We start from the raw sequence: 18,363 nt of genomic DNA on the forward strand, positions 1-18,363 counted from the left end.
TTGGGTTTGGAATTGAATTGCAATAATCCACAAACGAGTTTAAAAACCTGAGTCAAGAGTACTGTCTTAACAGAAGTAGCGAATCATTGTCAAAGCTCATCAAATACTTGTGCCAAAAACAGCAGACAGTTTTTTCATTTACAGTGCATTTCAGGGTAGTTCACTCAAATATTTGAAACTATGTACCAACTTTCCCTTAAAATCTTATGTGGATGTTAGATGTAATAAGTCATATTGCACAACAATACAGTTGGAAAAATGGGTACAGCTGCAGAACATATTTGATAATGAGAAGGAGGGTATTTAAAGCAAAAGCACTTTGGGGTTGACAGTTTGAGTAGGAAAGTAAATCCAATCTGTGCACATGCACATAAATGTACCTGCAGATGGCTAAATATATAATGTCTTTCATTACATCCAAGCTGATGCAGAATTTTATTTTAAATTTTTTGTGCAAAAAAAAAATCCAGCTTGCATTTCAGACACATGCTGCATGAAAATACTATGGATTTGAAAGTGAAACTGAAACTTAACAACCTTTGGTTACCGTGGTCCCTACTGAAACGAAGGTTGGAATGAGACAAGACCAGTTGTGATTCACTGGAAGCACTTGAGCCAGTACTCCTGCTCTAGAGACTGCAGCACATAATCTAAGTTGACATGCCGAGGGTATGATGCATCACCAAATCAGGACTCTGCTGCCTTCTCAACTATAGGCATACCATTATGGTTCTGGTCCACTATGAAACTACTACTACAATATCCTTGCTTAATTTGACAACATTGAACCACAGTCTATATCTGATAAAGCACCAAAAAACCTGCATGTGCAGATGATGTCCCTAATTCATAATAGCCAAGTCTCATCCTTCAATCAAATTAAAATACATTAGTTAGCTATATTTCACACTGAGGGACTTTGCTGTGCACAAGTTGGTGGAATGACTTTGCTTCTAGCAGATCCTATTAATCATAAAATATTTGGGATGCCAAGGTCAAGAAAGGTGCTCAAGAAGTGTTTTAAATTAAATAATATTTATTGAAATTGTTGCAGCAAACTTGTTGCTTCCACATCCAGTCTCATAACCACAATCATGCAATTATCTGCACACCCTTCAGTCTGACTGCAAACCTTTAAGATTGGCATTACTTAGAACAAAGCAGCCATTTGATTATACTTTCATGCCCTCTGTCACTGTCACATCATAGCTGCAGCACATACCTTCTTTAAAATGTTGCTTACCAACACCTCTCAAATCCACAACCACAGAGGACAATGCCAATAGGCTCATGGGAATACTATTGCCTGCTGATTTCCCAAATCACACCCCTTCCTGACTCTGGAAGATTAAACTTACTCTTGAGACTCTTCTCCTTATGGCTTAGAACAGGAGCCATTTCAGATGCCCTGAAAACAAGTTGTGCTGTCTTGATTCCCAAAATGGAGAACTTAAGAGTTGTTGGAAAATACTGATAACTCGTGGGCTATTACTATCAAGCCTATGCTCTTAAAGATCATGACAAAAATTCTAGTGAGTGGCTTAGTGAAGCAGTTAACATCAATCCCAGATGGTAGGGTTTCTTGGTACAGGGTGCAATAAGAATATTACTATAATACATGACATAAAGCAAGTGTCCAAAAGAATCCATAAAGAAATGGCAATTGCTTTTGTGCATCTGGCAAAAATGTACAATTCAATAGGACATAAAATGCTGTTAAAAGTTCTCAAAAGGAAGTGGCTTCCCCCAAAAGTTTGTCGATCTGGTGCAGAACTTGTGCACAGATACTAGTATGATGATGGAGGCTGGCAAGGAAAAGGCAGCCCCATTGAAACCGGAAAGGGCATCAAGCAAGGGGATCCACTATCGCTGATCCTATTTAATACTGCCATTGACCCACTCACTTACATCCGGGGGGGGGGCACAAAGGATTCAGGCAGAATCCAGGAGAAATGTGTGTAAACTGTACGGCACAGGTATTCACCAACCATGTAGCCATTCTTTATGGCTCCTATTCTAGAATGGCTGAAAATATTAAAACCCTGCAGGCCTTTTACCTCTGGCCCTTTGCAAATGTGAAAAAGACCAAGGAGCTTCATGTGGCCTGTAAAACATACTAATTCAACAATGGTGACAACTGGGATGTAAATAAATCTACAATCCAATACGTTAAGCCAGGAGAGATTGAAAAGTAACTAGGAGTGAGGGTAGACCCATAGAGTCAGAAGTAAAAGTTGCTTTAACATTAAGACACAGATCCAATATAAACCAGGACTCCTCAAGGCTGGCTGTATGCAGCCAGCTGCAAGACGTGGACAAAAAACAACTGCAATCACCCAATATAGATTTTAACCTGATATAAACTCATATGTTAGCGAATACAGTTTTTACGCACAGTATTCTGTTAAAAATAGTTCCAAAAGATCAACATTTCTATTCTTTTCACTTCCAAGGCCGTAAACTGCATGGTGATTGATCAACATTGAAAGGGTAAAAAGATAGCAACTAAAATTAAATTTTCAAAAACACTCAAAAGGTAGCCAGAGTCTAAAGAGAATGAAGAAATCTCACAGCTGCTGATCGAATCAGCACAGTATTTCACCCTGAAATACAATTTCCATTTTCATTTGTGATGAAGGGCGCTGGTTGACTTATTCCTTCTCTCATTTATGGAACACACTTGGAAATGTTCTGCCAAGTAATACAGGTTGCTTGGTGGGGAATGGCACATTCTCATTGCAATTTAAGTAAAAGGTCAAATTAAAAAGAATCTCACCATAAATTAAACATGCATCATTCAAAAGCATCTTCAAGCCCATTAGCTTTAAAGAAAATCCATACCTTAAATATTGCTCTGTTTAGGAGACAGTGGCTACTTCCAGTGAAAAAATATACTCCCATCAGAACACTCAGCAGCAACTGCCTAATTTACCTATGCAAGTTATTATTGCAAATTGAGACATATTCTATTTTTTAAATATACAAACATTAATCAGCAACGTCCTCCCCAAACCATTCTACCACTTCAAAGGAGCTTTCTTCCCCCCTCCTGTAAATTATGGAGCTTTCTTCCCCCCTCCTGTAAATTATCAGTTTGGTTAAAATGACAAAAATGTCGTATTTACTATGTTCAATACATAAATTTGTTGTATGTTATAAAAATCAGGAATGGTTTCTGATTACCCTGCCCTCTAATAAAATCTACTACTCATGCTTGAATTATTCTAGTGACACCCCCCCCCCCCCCCCCCCCCCCCGCACCTACATCTTTTCATGGGGAAGAAACTTGCTGGATTCCACTACTTCCATGTAAAATGCTTCCTGTTGTAGCCAAACTTCACATGGGGCCTGGGATGCCTTTCTCCTGCCTCAAGGGCATTCAGATAAAAGAGTGTGCAGCTCTTATTTCTCTCAGAACTCTCACAACCGATGGTGACATTTCCTGACAGACTATTCCATCATAAGCAGTGTCAGAGTTGGCATTGATTCTGTCTATAGGTAAGATATGCACATTCCCTGAAGGATCACAATATATGGACAATGAATGCAAGTCCTGACCTGATACCTGCTGCTTCAACTAGCCATTCTAGTCAGGATAAGCTCAATCACTATTACCTCACTAGCTTGTGTAGCTCAACCAGTTGCTCATACAGGCACTAACAGATGGCTGGGAAAGTGAAACCATACAAATTTTTCAAAATTATTTAAAATTTGCAATCTCAGAGGGAGATTAAAATAGAATAAGTCATACGAGTTGATTGACTCATTGCTAGAAGAAATGCAATTTGAATTACCAGGAAGCCCAACAGGGGGGAAAGTATTTGTATTTTGGATTAATATTTAAAATATATAATTTTCCTTTTCATGTCACTGTGTGAATAGACCCCTAAATAAATTAGTATAGCTGAAAGCCCAATAGCCATTTACGAGCCAATTGGATACAATATTTGGAATGGTGATAGTAGTGGTGGTGGTAGGAGCATGCAGGTGGGGAAAAAATGGAGGTAGACAAATGAAGCAACCTTCTTCATTCATAATCTTTAAATTAATGGAACAAGGCTTCAAACCAACATACTAATGAGGAACCCTTGATGATTTCCTCCATTTCTTTCTCACCAAGAACCAAACCGATAAAATGAATCACAAATCTCATAGTTGCCCTGTGACAACCCAGCTAATAATTGCTGCACTTCGCAAATAACATATAGAAGACTTTTCTTTCGAGTTATAACTTCTCGGCTTTTGGTGCGCTCTCAAGTGACAGGAACTTTCTTGAACAATGGACAATCATGTAGTAAATCAGTAGGCTAAAGCCAAAATGAAAAGATTAGTTCAATTAAAGACCTTAGCGGAGAAGCAATAGAGTATCAAACTTATATTTATGTACCTAATCTCACTGCATCCTCCTTGACAACTGTCGTCTCACATGTACTTCAACGCACATGATTAGAAGTGAACCATCTGGCTTCATATCTTACAATATATGCTCCCTCATTCTATTATACATACACAATACCCTTTTCGTTGTCGTCTCAATTTAAGATGATGAATTGAAAATGAACTCATCAAGAGCATGGAAACTACAACTGGTACAATTTATATATTGACAGAGAACAAGTTTTGGTAATGACATAACCTCAATGCTTGCCTTTTTCAGATACCAATTGCCCTGTTGTACATGTACAAATTTACTTCAACATTCATTTTAATCAGGGTTTGATAGCATCACAAATGCTATACTATACATGTCACATGTCCTTGAGATTCTGACAAAAGGATTGCTGTATGTGAAAGATTTAACACCGGTACTCACCCACTTGCTTAAGCAAATTACTGCTCAATTTCACAATGCACATTTTTTTTTGTAAATCAGATGTGATTTTAGGGTCACAATTTTACTAGTCAAAAATTAAAATTTATGCCAAGTACCAGGGAAATTCACGGACAATGCACAAACAAAATTAGAGAAAGCTCCGTACCAATGTAATTCATACTCCTGGTACTTTTAAAATACTATGAAACAACAACATCTAGTGCCAGAAACCAGGTACTGCAAATTAATTAATCTGCCTCGCTAGAAGACCGGATCTTCAGAGTGTAGGATTCTCTAAATGAATTGGTTAAACATACCACAAGTGCTCAATTCAATTGCAGTGCAAACCATTGAATATTATAACTTAAGTCTAGAATTTGATTTTGGTTCACAAAAGGCATCACTGCAATTTATCACTGATGGAGACTTTAGCACCAGTCCGCTAACATTTGAAGTAAAATATTCAATAGAAGTAAACGGTGAAAAAAGTTCTAGTATACCCAGTAACATTTTTCAGGAATATTTTAGTCATTAAAGTGCATGAATCATTGCTGGAAGAAAAAAGGAAAATGATTTCACTTTGGGCACACCTATCAAACACACTTAAGCTGCCCAGTTCACAGGTCTACATCATAGAAACTCGAAGAATGCTGATGTTTGGGCTTTCAAACCAGCTCCCAAAGATGTATTCCTTACTGAACAAGGGTAGCACTTCCACTTTCCAGACCAACAAGGAACAATAAAGTGAAATTAGGGCCAAACTGTGTGATGATAATGGCTGATGGTGTTTTGGAGTCCATCACCAGTCTCACTCAGAGCTCACAGAACAAGATTAATTTGAACCATAAACAAGCATGCATCACTGGATTAACTTTCCAAATTCCAAATCTGTTAGCAGCACTTGGATGAATAAGTCTATTTTAAAACATGATAAAATTTCAGCATAAAATAATTTTGGACAGCTACTGGCACGTTTGACCAGTTTACACCAGATTTAGCCTGAACAATCCAGCCTGTAACATACTTAGCTATCCGTCATTCTATGCAAACGACCTGAAGATTCCAGCCTTTAGCTCCCTAGAACATCAACGGCCAGTGATGTAGTGTGAATACATTTGCAAAGCTATTTTCCAGCTGATATCAGGCCATTCAGCCCTCAAATATTATAACCTCAAACAGATTCTTGGTCTTAGATTTGTCTGTACTAAAATAAAAGGTTAAATTTAACTAGTTTCATTACAGTGATGGGTTCTACTATTAAAAACTAAAAATGTCTTGTTCAGCATAATATATAAAGATCCTGGGATGTCAACCAAAAGATATTGTATGCCTTATTACCCAGAAAGACAAATATTAGGACAAAACTTCCAGCAGCTGCATTTAAGAATTCAATTACATCACAAGAGGAACAAGACTAACAACTTGATGGGGATCGTCTCACATGATACCTATAACAAGTATAATATAGAACCTATATTGACGTTAAAAAAATGTTGAATTTCGATACACCATTGCTTACATAATACATCTTTGGACCAAATATCAAATGCAATTATACAGAAGTATTTCCATTATCGCTGCTAAAAAGATTCAGAAATATAAAAATAAACATGTTTTGAAAGGTATGCATTTTCAATGATTTTAAATGTTTTTTCCCAGCTTGGACAGTCAACTCAGCCATGACCATGTTGGCTGGTACTTGGCCGTGAATTTACTCTCTGCCCTGCATTCACCACACTACAAAACTCAAGACCAAGCTGTGAAATATGTACAAGAACAATTCATATCCTGTAACAGGTATCATCTGTAAAGAATACTAACATGTTTCACTGTAACCACTGCCCCAAAGCATTGTGGAGTTGCTGCCTTGATTCAAACATTTCAGAGGCACACATTAACATCCATTTGATCCTTGTTATTTGATAACAATTTGTATCTGTTAAGAACTTTAATTCCAATTATGGTATGTACCACACATCCCAGGAGAGCCCACAGAGAGCAGAAACAGATACTGGCCAATATAGCAAAAGAAACTTAAATTTGTTGGTGTAGATGTGGACAGGGTGGGGAGGAAGGAAAGGGAAAATACTAAAAGGTTTCTTGTACCCAGTTTTGTTAAAAAAAATCTATTTGCTCAAACCAACCACGAAATTAGCTGCAATTTCATCTGACTTTCAAGCTCATCCTTACTGGACACTAAGAAATGTGCTCATAGCACGACAATCACAGCCAATGTTGATGTTGATCCAAGATTAAATTTCTATTTTCTTCTTGGACAGGTAACCATTATTGATCTGGTTCATGATAACGAGAGCTGGAAGCAGCGGAATAATTAAGCACGAGTACCACAAAACTGCGTTAACCTGGGCTTTGAACCAATCAGAGCACAAGCCCAGCATTACTGTAGCTGTTGCCATCAGGTAAGCCACTAGACCGCACGTAGTATGGTAAAGTCGTAGCCTGGCCACTGAGTAGGTATTGATCAACTTTGGAAACAAAAGGCAGAGGCCACACAGCAACTGGCCACAGACAGTAATCACAGTCCCGATTCCAAGGATACTATGCCAAGAGGTGAGGTGCGGGGACTCGGAGATGTTCTTGCTGGAAACAATGAAAATGAGGCCAATCGAACCAATGATCATGGCAAGGACTTGCATCATCCAGTGAAGTCGCACCTTGGCTTTAACTGAACAACAAAAAAATGGGGAGCTGTCCATCGAGAAGGTCAGAATGGCTTCAGTCATACAAAAGCAGACCTGAAAATGAAACCAAACACAGACTTCATTAATCAACTCATTTGGGCTCAGTCAGTACAAAGCATTTTTTGTCAGCTAGTCAAGGCTGACAATCATAGCAGTCTTGTAATTCTCATCTCTCCCATGTTTCCAGGTTCCTTCAATTCAGCACCGGTGCCTTCCATCAAATCACCAGCTTCTGGAATTCTCTCCCTAAACTCCCCTATCTCAAAGTCACACCTGTTATTACAGATTTTTAAAGAGGTTATTGGAAAAAAATCTGAATTTTGTGTTTCCTGAACAAAATTCCATCTTCAAAAGGATAGATGGCGATTAAGTTCAGCAAGAATCTCACTGAAGAGTTGATTCAAACGTCAACTCAGGAGGCACCTCACAAGACCTGGCAGTTCAGCAAATAGGACTTTTGAGTTATCCTACATGACTTGCTTCAGCAAGAAAACCAAATGCAAGGCCATCACTGGCAAATCTGATGATTACAGCATGATTTCAAAGAACAGATGCAGTCTGCTGAATATCTGGCAAATAATTATCCTTCAATCAACAACATAAAAAATATATTTGCTCATTATCACATTGCCATTAGGTGCTTGGTAGGTCGAAATTGCCGCTTCTTTTCCTGCATTACAATAGTGACAGGTTTTTTTTTTATAAAGGTCAAATGGAGGCCCTTTATGTCATCTCAGCAGGTGAAAGATCCAATGGCATTATTTCAAAGAACAGGGAAGTTAGCATCAGTGTCCTGGTCAAGGTGCATTTTTTAAGCAACATAGCTTAACGTAATTACTTGATTGTGATCACATCTGCTTGTGAGACTCTGCTGTAGGCAAAGTGGCTGTTGCATTTCCTACAACAGTGAACTCAGCACACATAGAAATTAATCAGAACATCTGAACATTCGAACTTCAAATTGGTCCTGAAGACTCTGGAACATCAACGGAGGCAGGCCATTGGCTGTAAAACTTCACAGACCCTTGGGGTCTGAGAGTTGCTTGCAGAAGTGCAAGTTTCATTTGTTTTTTTCCTCCCTATCCACAGAGTAATGATTCCAAATGTAGCTCCCAAATTACACCAGAACAACATTGCCCAACAATTGAAACTGGTGCTCCCAGTCTATATGGGTGGTGCAATGACCAGCTAAGCAATGACTCACACAGATTCTTGATCAAGTAATTGTGCAGAATATATGCAAATTCCACAGAGTATGTTTTGCACTTGCCAATAACAACTCTACAGAGTGAAGAGGAGAACTTAACAGCTTTATTTTCACCAAAGCTACTTGCACACTACCTGCTGCTAATCTAAAAAAACCCAAACTCAGTTTAATAAATTCACCTTCCAACTTCAAAAAACATTTGACAAAACCTTAACAACTAACATTTTATCCCACTTGTTTGTAGCTCTTCTGTGCTCTGTACAGTCCATTGGTAGCATCTTGTGTTCTGATTTTGTGTCTATAACAGAAGTAGATCTATATTGCCCAGAAGCAACAAAACCTGCAATTTTCCAGAAGTATTGCACGTTTGACCATCTCCCCACAAAATAATTCAGACTATTAATTAGAAGGGATGCAAAAAAATTAACAATAGCTCCTACCCAAACTCAAATTAATTCACTCAGCCTATCTCTTACGGTGTTGCACGTGCAGCCAACAATATACATCAATAAAAAAGTTAACATAGTAAGATATTTCAAAGTGCTTTGATGTTCCCATGCAAATCAGCTTTTTAAAGCCATACAATCTTGTCTTGGGTTTATACTTGAATTGTGAATCTATATTTATATTGGAAACTGCCTGTGATATGTGTTGGTTGTGCAGATTGACACATAATAATTAGTTTCCTACTAACTGTGGCAGTTGAGGATTATAAGCACATTTCCATTATAAATACAATAAAAAGTGGAATTTATAATCAGAATAGTTAAAAGGAAGGAGAGAGAAAGCAGGGATCTACTGATCTGTTAGCCTAATTTCAGTTGTGGGGAAAATACTAGAACCTGTAATGAAGAATGCAGCAACAAAACACTTTGAAAAGGATTCAACAGACCAACTGAGATTCATGAAAGCTTTTAGCTTTTGTTAGCCATAGCTGATTATTTTACCTGCTGCATTTCTGTGCTTTTAAAGGGATGTATATTTGATGCAAAGTACGTATTAATTCTTTGAACGATGGCCATTGCTTATTTACTATTGAAACTTTTTAATGTAGTTTCCCAATCTAACATAGCCAACCCATATCTCATACCTTTGTAATTGGCTTTGTTTGATTTAAGAACTTGGTTTTTAACTGAATTAATAAATTTTCAATCTTCACATAAAATTCTATTATATTACAGTAAATTACAGGGAAATAGGTGGGTGAATGGGGCTACACTCAGAGCTGACATTAACTCAGTGGATTGAATGGCTTCCTTCTATGTCGAGTGAAATATGATTACTCTTCCCTAATGGGTGCTTACCAACCAGATGATTAATTAATCCTTTTCATTGAACAATAATGGATCTAAAATAGCCTGTTCCCTTACTGAACCTTCATTAATCTAGTAAATCATCTTCTACACACTTCATGAATTCAGTCTCTACACTATTACTGCTGGCTTCATTTGATCAGTTTATATGCAGATTAAAATCTCCCTTGATTATTGCATTACCCAGAACTACAGAATGGTACAAACACATGAAGTGGCCATTTGGCTCATTGAGTTTATGCTGGCTCTTTCAAAGTGCAATCCAGATGGTTCTGTACCCCCAACTATTCCAATATCCTTGCAATTTTTTATCCTTTTATTCAATCCCCTTTAAATTTACTATTGAATTAAATTCATTTGTTAGCATTTACCATGTAGTCCATTCTAATTCCTAACTACTCGTTGTTTAAAACTTTGTCCTTGTGTATACACTGTTCTTTTGCCAATGACCTGAAATTCATTCCTCTGGTGACCAATGATTCAGCTACTGGGAACAGTTTCTCTTTAGTTGCACTATGTAAACTGCTGATGATTTTAAACACTTATCAATTATCAAAGAGCCTCCCTCAGAATTCAGGTTCTCATGGTTTTATACTCTGAGTTTGGAAGAATGAGAGCTGATCATATAGAAATATACAAAATTCTTACAGTGTTCGACAGGGTAGATGCAGGGATGACGGATTGTCTACAATCAGACGTCACAGTGTCAAAGCAAGGGGCTGGCCATTCAGGACAGATGAGAAGAAATTTGTTTGCCCAGGAAGTAGTAAATTTCTAAAACTCCGCCCATGAGGACTGTAGCGGTTCAGAAGGTGAGACATTGATAGGTTTTTGCATATGAAGGGAATCAAGGTATATAGGTTTAGTGCAGCCATGACCTTAATAAATGAAGGAACAGGTGAGAGGAGCTTCTATTTCTTTTGTCCTTTTGCTTTGGAAGAACAACTCAATATTGTTAAAGAAGAATGAACAAGCTGGACCCAGCGATTTCAGCCCTCACAGCTCATTAACTCTAATTTATTCCCACTTTCAATCTGAATTTTGTAATCTTAGGATCTTGGAATGTCATTGATTTGGGATTTATCTATCAATGTGCTAGAGTCCTAAGATATCAACTCCAGATACATACAATTAAGCAGAACACACATCAAGTGATCCCTAAGAACCTGTCACACACCAATGGATCTTTCTCAAGTTAGCAGACTGAGACTAGTTTGGTGTCATACGTATGGGTGCTTGATCCCAGCTACTCATAACCTACATCAATAATCTGGCTAAGAAGTATGGAGCGAGTGAGAAGCGAGACCACACTTGGATTATTGTGTTCAGGTTTGGAATCCTTATCTATAAAAGGATATATTTGCCATAGAGAGAGTGCAGCATGATTCAACAGAAGGTACCAGGGAAGGTGGGTTTGCCTCATGAGTAGTAATTGTGCAGACAAGGCCCGTATTCTCAAACTTAGAAGAGTGAGGAACTCACTGAAACTCAAAATTCACAGAGCTCGACAGGGTGCATGAAGGGAGATTATTTTTTTCCAGGGTGAGGAATTGAGATCCAGTGGTCACAATCTCAGAATAAGAGGTAGATCATTTAGGATTGTAATGAAGAGAAATGTCTTCATTCGAATGGTGTTCACCACTCCAAAGAGCTGTGGAGGCTTTGTCATTGAACTCATTCAAAAAAAGAGATCAACAGATTTCTGGATATTAAGGAAATCAGGAGTTAACAGGATAGTGCAGGAAAATGGTGGATTAGCCATGATCTTGATGAATGGCAGAGACATTTCGAAGGGCTAAATAGCCTACATCTGCTCCTAAAGCAGATAAACGCTGGCACAGACTAGTTGAGAATACTGATCAAAAGAGAAAGCCACACTAAGCTAAAACAAGAAGCTCTTAACATACAAATTTTAATGTAGAACTATTATGAATAGCTTGACAAAACATCCATCGGTGTCCAGAAGTGTCATATCATAAATTCAAAAGCACAGTTCTGTCAATAGAGGTGGGAAGTTCAGAAAATACAGATGATTATCTTGAATCAGACGGAACTACTTATGTCACATCATTTATGTCAAAAAGGAGCACTTACTGCTACAGCCATGCAGGCTGGGTGCCAGGAGAAACGACCTGGAAAAGACCAAATTTTCAGCTGATGAACATTTTGAGGAAAGTATAGAGCATAACCCAGAATAAAATACTTTTGATCACGCACAAAGGCACTGCTTTAAACATCTGATCTTCTCTGGGCAGTTAGTACTGTCATTGCCAGTGTGAAAAGATACAGATCTTTTGGTTCTGAAACCTACCATTTGAATACAGCACAGATTGACAGGTAACCTTTTTGTACTGCAGATCATAGGTGCAGTCATGGGCACTCACATGAGCCCAAGCAACACCCATCTTTTTGTTGGCTACAGTCCTTGTTCCAAACCTACTCTGGCACCCCTTCCCAACTCTTTCTCCGCTACATCGAAGACTGCCTTGGTGCTGCTTCATGTACTCGTGCAGAACTCATCAATTTTATCACCTTTGCCATCAACTCTACCCTGCCCTCAAATTCATCCGGACTATTTCTGACAATTCTTTTCCTTCTCTGGATCTCTCTGTCTCCATCTCAGGAGATAAACTAGCCACAAATGTCTACTATAAACCCACCGACTCCCACAGCTACTATCTACTACACCTCCTCTCACCTGTGTCCTGCAAGGACACCATTCCCTTCTTTCAGTTTCTCCAACTCTGCTATATCTGTTCTTAAGATGAGGCTTTCTGCTCTAGGACTTCCGAAATGTCCTCTTTTTTCTGGAAAAGTGGCTTCCCCTCTGCCATAGTTGATGAAACGATCAAACATATTTCCTCCATTACTCATACATTTGCTCTCAGTCCCAACCCCACCTCCCAGGTGAACAGAGATAGAGTTCCCCTGGTCCTCATCTTTCACCCCACTCGCTTCCACATCCAGCACATCATCCTTTGCCATTTCTGCACATCTTCCCACTTTTCTACTTTCCACATGGATCACTCTCTCTGTGACTCCCTGGTCTGCTCATCCCTTACTACCTACTCCTCCCTTTGCCCTCGCACTTTCCTCTGCAACCGTAGGAGGCGCAACTCTTGTCCCTTCACCTCCTCCCTCACCACTGTCCAGGGACCTAAACAGCCTAGGTGAGGCAGAGATTCACATGCTCCTCCTCTAACCTGGCCTATTGCTTTGGTGCTTGCAATGTGTCCTCCTCCACATGTGAGACCAAACAGAGACTAGGCAACTGTTTTGCAGAGCACCTGCGCTCTGTCTACAACAGCCATCTTGATCATCCAGTTGTATGTCATTTCAACTCCTTTTCCCATTTCCACACCAACCTGTCTGTCCTCAACTTTCTCCTCTGCCATGGTGAGGCCAAACACAAACTGGAAGAACATCACCTCATATTCTGCTTGGATAGCTTACAGCCCAATGGTATGAACATTGAATTTTCCAACCCACAGAGTTCCTTTCCCACTTTCATCAGTCCTTCCAGGTTTTCTCTCCCTTTATTCATCTTTCCCATCCCTTCCCCCAATCTGGTTCCACCTATCACTTACCAGCTTCTGTCCCACCCCTCCCCTGGCCATCTTTCCTCCCCACTCCCAGTCATGATGCAGGGTCTTGACCCAAAACATCGACACATCCCTTTTGCCTCCACATATGCTGGGTTCTTCCAGCAGTTTATTTTTTTGCTCCAGATTCCAGCATCTGCCGTCTCGTTTCTCCGATCTTTTTATATTCTTTGAGGTTCTTGGTCACCTGAGCCTAGCTTTATAAATGGGAGATTATAGACATACTCCCAATTTTTTTTTTTGAGTCAGGCAGAATGCAGAAGTATCGCATTGCTTAAGAAACAACAAGCTGCTCGGGTTTTGAAATGTTACAAGCTATACCTGACTCATGCTGGGGGAATGCACTACTACCTTTACGTATAGTCCCTTCCATCTTCTTCCACTGTTCCTCCCTCTTCTGCTTTAAGGCACAGAGAACAAAAGGGAGAGAAAGATTTGGATTGTTAACACACGAAAGAAGAATAGTATGTTTTTTATTGGGGGGGTGTTTAAGATCACTTTGGAGGTCAGACAAAAGTGTAGAGGGGAGTGGCCTGCACCCGAACTATCAAAGCACTCACACCCTAGCAGAAGGGGTAGACAGGGGAAAAGATTATGCAGGTTAGAGGATGGATGGATACCAACATAAGCAAAACAGCAGGAGATATGGGTAGGGTTGGAACAGTTATGTAAATACATCACATAAATGTCTGTAACATTAAGAAACAAAACCAGAGATTTTCAGCTGCAGTGAAAGAGCTTAACAAGAAAATTATTTTGAAACAATTGAAAAATTGGGAAAGAACATACGCAGAAGTATCAAGTTATTCAACCCCTCATGCTTGCTCCACCATTCAATGTGATCTTTTACCTCAGCACCAATTTCCTACACTAATTCCATTTCTATGAATTCCATAAATAACCTAAAGATTGATTTTTAGATGTGATAAATAGTATTGATGGAAGACATTCAAACCGGTAGGAAGGGATACAGCATCTATTTCCCTCATGACTTGGGCATCACCAGCAAGGCCAACATTTATTGCCCATCCATAAATGTTCTTAAGAAGTTAATTCTCAGCTGCCTTCTTGAACTGCTGCAATGAAATTATTCCCACAGTGATGTTGGATAGAGGAGTTCCAGGATTTAAACCCAGAGTGAAGGTCCCGTCAGTATACTTCCAAGTTAGGATGGTGTGTAACAGTGAACCAGTGCTGTTCTCATGCAATGCTACCCTTCTTGGTAGAAGAGATCACAAGAACACTAGAAAATAGGAGTAGGCCACCTGGCCCTGAAGTTTTCCCTGCTATTCAATGTGTTCATGGCTGATCTGCCCCAGACCTCAACTCCTCTTCTATGTTAGTTCCCCACAGCCCTTAATTACATGATATTTCAAAAGGGTATCCACCTCCTCTTTAAATAATTCCAATGACCTAGCCTCCACAGGGTTGAGAATTCTAGAGATTCACCCTCTTCTGCAAGAGGTCTCCAGCTGTTGTTAGTAACTATGGTGCATTTTGTACACCGCATACTCCATAGCCACTGTATCACAGCTTGGTACGGCAACTGCTCTGCCCAGGACCGCGAGAAACTGCAGAGAGTTGTAGACACAGCCCAGCGCATCACAGACACCAGCTTCCCCTGCTTGGACTCTATCTATACCTCTCGTTGTCTTGGTGAAGCAGCCAGCATAATCAAAGACCCCATCCACCTGGGTCATTCTCTCTTCTCTCCTCTTCCATCGGGTAGAAGATACAGGAGCCTGAAGGCACATACCACCAGACACAAGGACAGCTTCTACCCCATTGTGATAAGACAATTGAACGGTTCCCTTATACAATGAGATGGACTATTACCTCACGATCTACCTTGTTGTGACCTTGCACCTTATTGCACCGTACTTTCTCTGTAGCTGTGACACTTTACTCTGTACTGTTATTGTTTTTACCTGTATCACATCAATGACCTCTGTACTAACTCAATGTAACTGCACTGCGTAATGAATTGACCTGTACGATCGGTATGCAAGACAAGTTTTTCACTGTACCTCGGTACAAGTGACAATAATAAACCAAGACCAAAAACCATTGGTGGAAGGAATAATTGTTTAGGGTGGCTGATGGGATATCGATCAAGTTAGCCGCTCTTTCTCTGGACAACGTTGAGCTTCTTGAGAGATGGTGGAATGGCACTCACTCAAACAAGTGCAAAGTATTCCATCACACTCCTGGCCTGTGGGTTGTAGATGGTGGAGAGGCTCTGAAGTATCAACATGCAAATTATTCACCACAGGATAACCAGCCTTTCACCTTCTACTCCGTTTTCCACAACTCATTCCCCCCATGCCGACCCATCTCTACTTCCTCTCACATTAGAACGTAGAACAGTACACCACAGGAACAGGCCCTACGGCGCACAATGTTGTGCTATCTAATAGCCTTTTAAACGCCTCTAACGTATTTGACCCCACTACCACCCCAGCAGCGCATTCCAGGCACCCGCCATTCTCTGTGCAAAAAGATTTTCCCTGCACATCTCCTTTGAACATACCCCCTCTCACCTTCAATGCATGCCCCCTAGAATAAGACATTTTCACTCTGGGAAAAAGATACTGGCTGTCTACTCTTATCAGATCTCCCCTCTGCCGCTCCACAGAAAACAACCCAAGTTTATCCAACCTCTCCTTATATCACACGCCCTCTAATCCAGACAGCATCCTGGTAAACCCTTTCTGTACAAATCATTGTTCTTACACACTATCCACTCCCATTTTGCCCAGTTCCCCTCCTGTACCTCACTAGACCACTTTCATTCCCCTCGTCCCCTTATCTCACCCCCATCCCCCTGCCCACTGATCTCACCCCCATCCCCCCTACCCCCTGATCTTACCCCACCCCCCGCCCCCTGATCTCACCCCATCCCCCCTGCCCTCTCTCAACCTGTCATCCCTGCCCCCTCTCAAACCATCTCCCCCTGACCTTCTCACCCCCATCTCCCCCTTACCTCACCCCATTCCCCCTGCCCTTACCTCACATCATCCTCCCACCCCCTTACCCCACATCATCCTCCCACCCCTTACCCATATCTCACCATCTCCCCCTGCCCCCTTACCTCTCCTCATTCCCCCGCCCCTGATCTTACCCCCATCAACCCTGCCCCTTATCTCATCCCCATTCCCCCTGCCCCTTATATCATCCTCATCCCCCTGATCTCACCCCATCAACCCTGCCCCCTTATCTCACCCCATTCCCCCTGCTTCCTTATATCATCCTCATCCCCCGATCTCACCCCAATTTGCCCCGCCCCTTATCTCACCCTCATCCCCCCTGATCTCCCCCACCTCCCCCTGCCCCTCTCACCCCCACCTCCCCTGCCCGATCTCCCCGCCACCTCCCCCTGCCCCCTGATCTCACCCCCACCTCCCCCTGCCCCTTATCTCACCCTCATCCCCCCTCTCCCCACCTCCCCTGCCCCTCTCACCCCATCCCTTGCCCCTGATCTCCCCCAACCTCCCCCCGCCCCTGATCTCCCCCAACCTCCCCCTGCCCCTGATCTCCCCCGCCCCGATCTCCCCCAACCTCCCCCTGATCTCACCCCCACCTCTCCCTGATGTCCCCCCAACCTCCCCCTGCCCCTGATCTCCCCCTCCACCTCCCCCTGATCTCCCCCTACCTCCCCCGCCCCCTGATCTCCCGCCCTCCTCTCCCTGCCCCCTGATCTCCCCCTGCCCCCTCGCCCACTGTTTGCACTCACTGGTCCCCAGGCGGCTCAGCACTCCCAGGTAGACGCCCAGCCCCAGCGCACTCAGGTGGGCTGCTGCTCCCGCCATCTTCCTCAGACACAGGTAGAGGCCGCAGTGCCGCGCTCCTGCCCCGGGCACCATTGGATTGACCCTGGTACCCAGGGGCTCGGGCAGCCACCTATAGCTCCGCATCCCCACTACCAGAGACCGCGGCGGCCGGGCCCGGCGTACGTCACTTCCAGAGCAGCGGCCACTCCGGAAGTAGGCGTGGGCGCCGAGTGATCGACAGCTGAAACGGCAAATGGTAGGAGGGCACAGGTGAAGTTGTTCAGGTATCTTCACTCCAACTGCATTTAACTTAACCCCTTTCCCTTAATTGTGGGTTGTTTCTGCATGGTTATATTTGCAAAACTTGCATTTCCTTTATGTATTGTTATAAATAAGGTATATTTTAGAAATAAAGAAAAATTTCATCATAGAGGACACAGCAAAAGAAGAGCAGCAGGAAGTATTGGGATAATTATTGCCTTTGGGCTTCTGGTAGATGAAGTTATCGTCGTGATGCGTACGGGGGATAGGGAGACGGAGGGAATGAACTTTTGTGATTTGCAGGAGGCTGGAATTGGGCAAATGCAGATATCTGGGAGGGTTGAAAGTCTGGAGTTGGTTCCAGAGGTAGTGAGTGATCAGGCCATGAAATGATTTGTAAATAAGGGACAGAACTCCAAAAACTTAAGCAATACCAGCTCAGTAACCAAAGTTGGCCAACATGCACACAGACAATGAGTGAGTTAGGACTTGTTCATTTCACAACTGGGATTGCTGACAATACATCATTGTGTCTGACCTTCCCACCCAAGGATGTACCTGCAAAGGAGGGAGCACGGCAAAGGTTCACCAGACTAATTCCAAAAATTATGGATTTGCTGTATGAGCGAGACCAAGCAAAAATGGGCCTGTACTCTTGAGTTTAGAAGACAGAGAGAAAGAAATGTACAGAATTT

The 18,363-nt window shown here is 41.6% G+C and overlaps 1 protein-coding gene across 1 annotated transcript; it reads right to left on the reverse strand.

The window, feature by feature from the left end:
• Positions 1-3,755: 3,755 nt before the first annotated feature.
• LOC127580935 (probable transmembrane reductase CYB561D1) lies at positions 3,756-17,589 on the reverse strand. The gene is made up of 3 exons (XM_052034910.1): positions 17,371-17,589; positions 12,130-12,167; positions 3,756-7,569 (listed from the first exon to the last, which is right to left on the reverse strand). The coding sequence occupies exons 1-3, from the start codon at positions 17,549-17,551 to the stop codon at positions 7,066-7,068; spliced, it is 723 nt and encodes a 240-aa protein (XP_051890870.1). The 5' UTR covers positions 17,552-17,589; the 3' UTR covers positions 3,756-7,065.
• Positions 17,590-18,363: the final 774 nt, after the last annotated feature.

Source organism: Pristis pectinata, chromosome 20 (assembly GCF_009764475.1).
Source record: "Pristis pectinata isolate sPriPec2 chromosome 20, sPriPec2.1.pri, whole genome shotgun sequence".
Classification (NCBI taxonomy): Eukaryota; Metazoa; Chordata; class Chondrichthyes; order Rhinopristiformes; family Pristidae; genus Pristis; species Pristis pectinata.